The sequence below is a fragment of the Cupressus sempervirens genome, chromosome 7, assembly GCF_028749045.1.
Source record: "Cupressus sempervirens isolate cs-2001-9-10 chromosome 7, ASM2874904v1, whole genome shotgun sequence".
Taxonomy (NCBI): Eukaryota; Viridiplantae; Streptophyta; class Pinopsida; order Cupressales; family Cupressaceae; genus Cupressus; species Cupressus sempervirens.
The window spans coordinates 350,186,944-350,197,031 of NC_143124.1; the positions used below are offsets into that span (position 1 = coordinate 350,186,944).

General features: G+C 34.2%; 1 protein-coding gene across 3 annotated transcripts; it reads left to right on the forward strand.

Moving 5' to 3' along the window:
* The first annotated feature begins 368 nt into the window (after window positions 1-368).
* Window positions 369-8,056, forward strand: LOC149546892 (uncharacterized protein At4g28440-like). 3 transcript variants are annotated; one of them, XM_089791409.1, is made up of 4 exons: window positions 654-918; window positions 1,062-1,176; window positions 5,959-6,202; window positions 7,401-8,056. In XM_089791409.1, exons 3-4 carry the CDS (start codon window positions 5,980-5,982, stop codon window positions 7,589-7,591), a joined length of 414 nt encoding a protein of 137 aa, XP_089647535.1. In that variant the 5' UTR covers window positions 654-918; window positions 1,062-1,176; window positions 5,959-5,979; the 3' UTR covers window positions 7,592-8,056. The 3 variants fall into 3 exon arrangements, with proteins under 3 accessions (XP_089647534.1, XP_089647536.1, XP_089647535.1); XM_089791408.1 differs by lacking the exon at window positions 1,062-1,176 and having other exon boundaries at window positions 369-918; XM_089791410.1 differs by lacking the exon at window positions 1,062-1,176 and having other exon boundaries at window positions 506-861.
* Window positions 8,057-10,088: the final 2,032 nt, after the last annotated feature.

Below are 10,088 nucleotides of genomic sequence, written 5' to 3' on the forward strand. Positions count from 1 at the left end.
TAGACATATGCATATCATACCAAGAGCTCTTTTCAGTGTGGCATGTTTACTAACTTGCAATCATATACCAACTTATACAAACTTGTATATATCAATATAAATATTACTTATATAAAAGAACGAAGTATTATACAAATTTTAATTAAACATTATAATTTACATTGAAAAAACAATCACATTCAAATTCCTAAACCTAAAAGTGAAACTTGTTTATCTCCACCTCCTAATTATTCAGGTTGGCGATCGTTATCTCCACGTGATATAGGATCACAAATATAGGCAAAATGACATCACTACCACAATTCTGATTCCCATCACTAAAACGAAGTGTCCTTATCCACATAGTTTTCATTATGCTTCAGTTTGTCATGTATGATTCAAACTTATCAATCTTTTTGTTTATGTTAATGTTTAATGTCCTACTCCCCATACTGATGGACCACCTCCGAAATGTTCTACTCAAATTTTATGGAAGGATAGAAGAGTGTTTACGATAGAAATAGACATATCTCAAAAAGAATATATTCAAATCACCTTTTTTCTAGAGAGGCGAAGCATCCCGTCCAAATCAATTTCATCCTCATGAAAATGGTGACATCTGTACTCAAGCTGGAAACACCTATATACAGCCCTTGATTCCATTGAGAAACAGCATAATACATCATGTTGTAAGCTTTATGTACATAAATGGTTTGATGTCCTTCGGACGGATATATTCGAGTTTTTCCTTCGACAGATTCTCCGCAGCTTACGAAAGAGCTCTCGTGGAATGTCGGTTAAGGGATAAAATATCTCCCAATTTTCTGCACTTCAATCGAAAGTTTCGAGCGGCAGCGTCATAGGGATCGAACAACTCCTGTGGTATATTTTTGCTGCGAACACCAGTTGTTTGAAGTGACTACCAGCTTAATTGGTTTGGTACTAGCAATTTTGACAACCCTTATTTAATTTATTGGAATTCAAATGCAAAATCGTTGGTTAAATTTCATGGGTTTGATTAGTTGCTTTATACGGTTCGTGGTGTTTTATAAAGCTGCGCAAATTACTTTTCTGGTGTGCAGACAAATTCACAAAATTGATTATACGAATTAATGTAAGGGTTTGTCCCGATTGCTGTGGAACAGTGCATACTTTTTCCTGAGGGAAGTCGACCACGCTATTTTTTTCAATTGCTGAGTATGTAACATTTTCTTTGTTTTTCTTGATCCGATTTGGGCAAAATTTTAGGTGTTCAGTTTTGGAATATTTTATAGATTTTGAGGGTTTATTATGTTACTCTGGCTCAAACCCTAGTAGGTAGGATTTGGCTTTGGACTCGGGTTGCATTTTGGGCTCCGCTTAGCTAAGTTTTATTTTGGTTTTTGGCCTAACTAGAAAGAATGAAAATAGCGAGCTCATTAAACTCCCCACTCGATAGACCGACATATCACTAAAAAATGCCATCCATGCTGTAAATCCCATTTGTTTATTTGGGGTGGTCCATACTGGAGTATAGATGTTAATATGAGTGATGAAAGGAGGGAGGGGTAGTTTTGCTGCTTTAAAGTTCTCTTCTCTCCTTTAGTTTGGCCTACCACTTATTGAGAGGCAAGGCTCCCATAGTCAAGCCAACTAGACTTGCTAGGGATGGACTCATAACTCCGATTTATTACTTATTTTGGATGGTTCTCTATTTTGAAAACACAGTTTTAAACTTAGTATTAAGACGTTCTCAGGTCAGACTTACCAGTCACATTTTGGGTTTGTTTTAGCATCAGTGATCAAATTAAAGAGACTAAACTTAAAGGCTATAATATTTAACTGTAAATTTTCTTTGTTTCAGACTTCCAGTGTTTTGAACATTGTATTTTTTCATTCATTCCACTTCACTGAAATTTTATTTTAGAACTTCAAATATAATTTTTCGTGCTTATGCGATACTCTTAGAAGAGCTTCCAATAAAAATCTGATTCTTAGTTCTTCTAGATCAAAATAGCTCAGTACAAGCGGTTATTATGATAAAATGAAGGAAAGATTATGTGAATTTATAGAATTTTGAAAGGGAGATATTGAGAGTAATATCTAAAGTTGATGTCAGCTGTGGAGGATGGTTGAGAGGAATTCTATAGGATCAAGGAGGGGATCAAGGGTGGAGATGAAGGTGGTTAAATTGTGAATGGAAAGGATGAACTTACTAAATTTAGTGAGTAGTTGTGATCATGAGGAAAATGAGGGACAAGCATCTAGGAGGAAATGTATTCTTAGGTTTGGTGGAGAAAATAATGGAACTATAAGGGCAAGTGTTACTAGGTATCCTTTATTATTGGGATATTTTGAGGGAATATAGGTATGATTAAAGAAGTTATCATTTAATTAGTTTAGCCATGTGAGATGGAACATAGATTCAAAAGGTAATTATCTATTTATTTACTGTGAACATATGGAAAAGATGATCAATAAAATAACGGGATTATTGATGAAGTGTTGGAGACCTTAGGTTTAAGGGTACTTGTCCTAGGTGATAGAATTGAATAGATGATGGGGCATAGGTCCATGTGATGGATTTGATTGATTGGGGCTAGGCAGTCTGGTGAATATTTAGGTGTCTGCAGGGAGCATTCTGTCATGATGTCTCCAAAACTTCCCTTGACCCTAGGATATTACTGGAATTCCTTGGTGATGTGATCTTGGGGTACAGTGAATTTAGAGGCTAAACTATTTTACATTAACATCTTATCAGGATTGACTAAATTCTTAATCATAAACATACTACCTAGGTGTCTAGTTTTCTTCATACTTAAGGTTTGATTTTAAAGGCTAGGATGTTTCATTCGAAAGGGAAACAGAACAGTACTAAACTCCTATATGATCATTTACTTCAACAGAAGACAATTAGCTACTTGGACTTGGATTTAACTAGGCAGTAATTATAGATTGTTCCAGTGAATCTACTCACTGGAGAAATTAAATATGATGTTTGCTGCTATCATAAAAATGATATCAATTCTTATGAACATTGTTATTGTTAATTGAATGAAAACTATTTTTTGGTGGATCTTAGTAGAAGGCAAACAAACCGAATCTGGTGATTGCAGAAGACTCTGCAAGAGTTTGCAAGGTGGCTGTCAGAATTACAGGACACTCAGTCTCTGCAAGACTGACATGTTGGGCCAAGCCAAGGTGGTAAAACTCGCTACCATCTCAGCTCACAGTTCTGCCAATCTTGAAAAGATTCAGAACCTCGACAGTATGCTTCCAAATATAGAATATTGTTATTTCTATACTTTGTTTTCTCTACAATTTATGAAAGACATCATGACTATTTTTTGGAGTCTATCTTGACCTTTTCACTCTGTTAGAGATATAGGTTTTTAAATGCTTTTGCAGTTGCTTGTGATTTTATCATGGTTTTCTTTTTCTTTCTCGTTGTTGTCTATGGGATGGGAGATTTTAGCATTTGGAAAGTGACTTAACTGTATGCGAATTTATATTTACCCATGATTAAGTGGCACTTGGTAAAACCTGAGTAGATCATGAACTGCCTATGTGTGAGGTAGCCTTGGGTTATATTCTGGGAAATTGAGTTCTTAAGTTAGGATGTACCTCATTTAACGTTGCTTACACTTGAATGTGCACATCACTTATATCAGGTACGAAAAACAGATTATTTTTGACACATCTGCCAGGCATTGCATGCTTTACTATGCAATGAGAGATTTGATCCTAGTTCAGTCTGATGAATGGTCTTCATTACAAATGATGGAAGATTTTGATTATTCCAACTAGGCATTGAAAGAATGGATGAAGATGGAAGAAATATACCAAATATTGAAAAGTAAGAACTAAGCTTTGTGTGGATATCTACAATTCCCAATACATCCTGTTAGGCAGGAAGATCAAACATTCGTCCCCCCTACAGCTCTTTGGAAGGATTCAATTGATGACCTTGAAGAAATGAAGATAATCACCCAGGACACCAAATAACAAGTGACTAATGTTTATGACAATGTATGTTCATTGAGTATTTAGCTGAGATGTATGAAAGATCTCTGGTACATAGATCGGCCATGGGAGGATACACATATTTACTAGGACGAGACCATTCGGAGGCATTGATTGAGATTCCCAGGCAAACATTAATGGATGGTGAAGTTATTAAGGGAAAATGGGGCATATGACTTTCCCTGATGGTATGGTGCAGTGATTGTAGGGAGGGAATTATTATTTGATAAATCAAATGATGAGTCAGTTTGATTGAGGAAAGTGATCAAGAACATCTAGGTTGACTGATGAAGAGATGACAGAAAATAGTTTGAAGAACAGGCAAGAGGAATTCTTCTGCATGAGTACCTCTCAAAAGATGATCTGTAGAATATTTCCATATTTATTATTCTCAGATTACATGCACTAAATTAAGGAAGCAATGGAAGATGGGAAAATAGTTTCAGCAGGTGTGAAAAGGACATAGCCATTATGGAGCACAAACAAGAGGCTACACCAAGTGTCTTTGTGGATGAGATTGAAATAGTCATGTTCAGATTCACTGCATTTAAAGATAGGAATAGATAACAAGTTATTATAGGTGATGAGTAATTAAATGCCTAGTGGAGTTTCCTCATTGGTCTACTTTACTCAACTCTCGTGCTAGTGGGCGGATTGTTTTTTCATTGTTCCACTTGGCCCCACTTTTTTATGCCATATACGCTATTATTAGGAGAACCTTATTAGGCTTTCTATGGTATAATCTTAGCCTTAGATTCTGATTTGATCTTTTTTTGTACATTGTCATTCTGAGGCCTATAAAGCGGGCCTGCTCCTCTCATACGTAATAAGAGAGCTTTGTGAAGTGATTACTTGCATTGTTTTGAGAGTTTGCATGGTTCCCTTCTCCTCAAGTAGATTAGACTTGCTTTCAAGTTATTAGATGATCAAGATTGATAGTATTGTGTTATGGTGAAATTTATTTAATCATACCTTTTGTGAATAGATGACTTTCTATGCATAGTGTAAGGTTAGTCTGGCCTCTTTTGTGAATGCTCAACTTCAATAATTGAATGTGCAGTGTTCTTTTTGATTGTGTTCGTTGTTGGTGTGAAAATTGTTAGCACAACCTTTTGAAGATTGCACACCTCCTCTACATAGTTGATTTGGCGAAACAAAGTGTGGTTGATTTCACCTGAGCAATCATTGTCATTCAAGTTCTTAGGATTAGAATAGAATCTCTCAACCTTTATTCTCTTTACTTTTAGCATATTTTATTGGAACATTTAGAGCTCTTTTCATTACCAAATCATTTGTGTATTTTCCAAATTTCAGAAGTGTCTTTGAGAATGAATCACATAAGTACCCCTTGGATTAGCAGCATACATCAAGCCAACCAAGCTCATATCCAACATAAATTTGCATGTTTGCAGTAGGAACCTTGGAATCACCTCCATGATCTTTGTAATCTCAGCATACAAGAGGTCTTTGCTCTTTACTCTGTGTTGGTGTGGTTATAAAACATCCATCAACATGTACCTCGTGTGATTGTTTGGGACACATCTAAGGCCCATTTCTGTTTTGCAAAGTGCATATACTTGAACTTAATTTATCTTGCTTCAATTCTACTTTAAACATTCTTAGCACTACCAAGAACCTGTCATAATCAAGGCAACACTCATTTTTAGTACGTGGTCAAGCTTGCTGGACATTCTCTACAACTCTTTAGCACAACCTCTTACACAATTGCATCCTAAAGATTATGGTCAGTTTTGATTAGTAAGGACTTCCAACAGCAGAATAAGCAGTATCTAGTCTTGAAATTGATGCAAGCAAGAATGTGTGAATTCAAATTGCATCAATTTTACATGTCAGCCCAAGAAAGTGGTGTATACCCTGTGCATGTGATTGCAAAGGAAGAGAATAAACACAGATGTTTATCTGCACCTACATTATTTTGCAAACCAAACTTAACTTTTGATCAATTTTCTTTGTCAGAAACTCATTGAATCGAACAAGATGACTGATACCAAGCCAGGGATGAGGAAACCTGTTTTCATCAAAGTTGATCAACTGCAGCCTGGTACTTCTGGGCACACATTAACTGTGAAAGTTGTTAGTTCAAAAACGGTCATGCAAAAGGGACGGCCAAGTGGCCCTCAGGGTCGCCAGATGCGTATTGCAGAGTGTATAGTTGGAGATGAAACTGGTACAATCATTTTCACAGCCAGGAATGAGCAAGGTATTGCTATCAATAATTTTTTAATTCAAATATTATCTTGTGATCACCCTTGTTTTTGTAGTGTGCTCTTTTTAGATTTATTTTGTGCTTTTCCTTGATATGCTCATTATTTTGCTTAATAACTGCCAAATGCTAGCAATATTGTGGCAAGTGAGGAAATATTAGAAGCTAAATGCAATGCAAGCTGTTCTTTATAATTCTCCTTGCATGCATGCATGTGTCTTGCTTTTAGGATTGTGCATTTTACCATATTATCCTGATAGACTTGGCCTGATATTTGCAATCTAATGCCTTCCATGCATGAGAACATCATGAAGAAAAGATTTTTTAAAGGACCAGGAGTGCTTTGATCCTGTTTCACGAATGAATAGAGCAAGGAGAAATTTGAATATTCCCAAGATTGATTGGTCAATTGATCTTGTTCCCCTTTTATCATATGTTTCTGATTTCGGATATTTTAAAGTGTGTTTCATTTTATAGTTGTTGACAACATTGGGATGGATACAATTGGGAGTTATATTCTTTTGCAATACCATTGGGAGTAATTATAATTAATTCATGACTTGATCAATTGTGGTTCATCATCATGGAAAATCATCGCCATTTTCTCTTGAACAATGTTCAGATGAGACTACTTTCTTTTTACTTGTATGGACTATCATGAGCAAATATCCTAGATCCTGTTTTAAATGGAACTTTTGCTATTATAGATTAAAGCATACGTTAGTGCTAATATAGGAAAAGTATTAGTCACTCCTTTTATCAAGGCAAAAAATGTACTGAAAAGGGGAGGGAAGTATCACGAGTCTATACAATCTGCGGCATGAAATTATTTTGTTGTGAATATTAAGGGTTTTCAATTTCACTATTCTACTGACATTATTTTGCAATGTTCTATTTCCCATGTTCCTGCCATTTACATTACATAAGATTCTTTTGTAATATGAATACTACTTTATTCAACTACGTATATTATTATGAAGGAGATTATCACATTTATATGAAGATTTCTTTATTTGCACACTCTTGTAATACGAAGACTACTTTATTCCACTACGTATATTATCATTAAGGAGATTATCACATTTATATGAAGATTTATATATTCAACTCTGTATACGATTATTATAGAGATTCTTACATTTACTTCCAAAATGGAACTGTTGTGTGTCTAATATCATGTACTTGACATTTGCAGTGGACATGATGAAGCCTGGTGCAACTGTGATTCTCCGGAATGCTAAAATTGATATGTACAGGGGTTCTATGAGGCTGGCAGTTGACAAGTGGGGAAGAGTTGAAGTGGCTGATCCTGCTAACTTCAATGTCAAAGAGGATAATAATTTGTCACTAATTGAGTATGAATTGGTCAGTGTTCCTGTTGAATGACCATCGCTAATGCCTATTTCAAACAGCTATAGAAATGGTTTATGCTTGCTGAAAGATTCTGTGGTGTCAATGTATTGTGATTTACATGGTATGTTTCAACATATAGTCACCTGTTCCACGTGCCTCAAAAGTTAGGGCTTCAAAGCAGGGGAACCTGTTTTTACGAGTCAAATTAAGTGTTATGTTGGGATACAGTGATTTCTTGATCACAGTTAATATACTGTACAGTGTATTATGAACTTAGGACAAAGTTTACTGTAATTTTGTAGAGGCATCAGTCTAGTGGCATTTTGTGTTTGCTCTAGTGATGGTGAACAGTATTTATAAATTTAATCTTGTCTATGGCACAGGCTATAACCAGTTAACTAAATCAGTTAATGTTATTGAAAGGACAAGAGGTACTGGAACTCTAATATTTTCCTTATGTACAGCATGTTTTGAATATATAATGCTTTTATGATGTCTGATTCTGCTCGTCTTAGTCTTTCAGACGGTGACTGGATTTTATGAGTTTTTAAAATATAAAATACATGTTGACCTTATAAATTCTTGGCTTGCTACTTGCATTGAGTTCCGTACATATTTTGAATTCTGGTTTGCTAGTTGCCTTGAGTTCCTTACATATTTTAATTCTGGTATGCTAGTTGCCTTAGAGTTCTGTACATATTCTAAATTTGTTGCTTGTTATTGTCTCGGGCTCCAAATGTATTTTTAAGTTTGCCTTTCATTTTGTATATATTTAATATCAATAGGTATTTTACAATGGTAAAAAATGTGGAATGTGATGGTGCAAGTGTGTTAATGTTAATATTTTTTTAGTTTAAATTTGACAACCATCTACGTGTCAAAATTATAATATTTATTATAAACATAATATACTTTTAAAAATAATTAATAAACACCACATAAATAAATAAAAATATATATGTTAAAATTAAAGTTTTAAAAATATAAATAATTATTTAAAAAAAAATTAAAATATAAAGCTTTAAATCAGTCTCAAAACAATAAACATAGGTACAATGAAATATGAATATTGTTTAGTGTAATAGATTAAATTTAAATCTTTCGTAATTGATATTTATTGATTATAGGTTTATTTAAGATATCTATACTAGTTTTAAGACACAAAATTTGACTGAGTACAAATTTGAGTATGTCACTGACCTTTGGTTGGATCACTATTCAGCTCTAGCTCTCTCACATGCTTGAATGTATCTGGGCTGAAACTACAGACCTAGGATAGAACATAGGATAGAACATGGCAAAATTCACCCAACAAAATATAAAAAATTCCAATTTTGTTAAAGAAAAAAATATACAGAAAGAGAGAACTGTAGAAGCCATTAAAATGAATTTGTGTGTTGCAAGCAACCCAGCGAAATAATAGCAGCTGTTGGAAGTGATGCTTGTGATGAGAATGATATTCTCGACCAAGAGCACTATGACGTTTCACATAGATTTTCCATGCAAAATCAAACTAATAGTAAACGTTTCAGCTTACATTCAACTACTGAAATTCAATAATCTATATTATGAGCCATGTTTCTGTCGTTGGTCTTACACCTACTATCGACAAATAACATTATTATATATTTTCCAATATTATATTATTATTGTATGTTTGAATCAACCAAACTTGCAGAAAATGTTTGGTAAATTGAAAAGCCCAAACTCAAATGCAAACCGACAACTCTTTATCTTTAAAATTTTTCTTATACCTTTTTGTTTAAGGTATAATTATATTGAGATGATCACGGATAAGTTGTGTAACTGCCTAGCTGCTTACGCTCCATATTCTTTATTATTTAATATATTTAATTCTCTTAAGATATTGCAGTTAAACTTATTATTTTGCAAGGTTGGACAGGGATGGGGGTATTTGATTACTTAGGGTACCTCTATTTTCTAAATAGGGTATTTCTAAACTTTTTTTATTATAATTATAATTTTATATTTAATAGGAAATCTGAAATTATGAGTCACGATAATGATTTTTTAAAACAAAAACACTGATGTAATGCGCAGTTTTCAGTTTCAGATTTGTAATATGTTTGTAATAATAATATATGATAAATATTTAGATATATAATATAGAATACAAATTTTAAGCATGAACATAGATCATAAATCATATAATAATGAGATATTGCAAATGATAAACTTCTTACTTGATCAGTAATGGAAGTTTATTGTTAATTAGTATTGTATCAAAGTTTCAAATTGTTATCTTCTCTTCTTGTTAACTGCTGGAATTGTAATGGCTCTTTATGGTCATTACCTGGTCTTTTTCAGGATGTGGTGGGGTCTTCAAATATTTTGGCCGTTACTGAGACTCACGAGAGCCCTATGCGTCCTCTTCCAGGTTATCATGGTTATCAGTGGTTGTCAGTGTGTAGGGATGAGGTTTAGACGTCTGGTGGGGTCCATGGGTCTAAGGGTGTTGCTTGTTTGGTTCAAGATGATATTTTCAGGGTTACGTCGGTTGTTCACTCTG

Coding starts and splice junctions, on each gene's coding strand:
- LOC149546892 (XM_089791408.1), top strand. CDS start 5,980: ATGACTGATACCAAGCCAGGGATGAGGAAACCTGTTTTCATCAAAGTT. Junction 6,203..7,400: donor CACAGCCAGGAATGAGCAAG/GTATTGCTATCA, acceptor TGACATTTGCAG/TGGACATGATGAAGCCTGGT.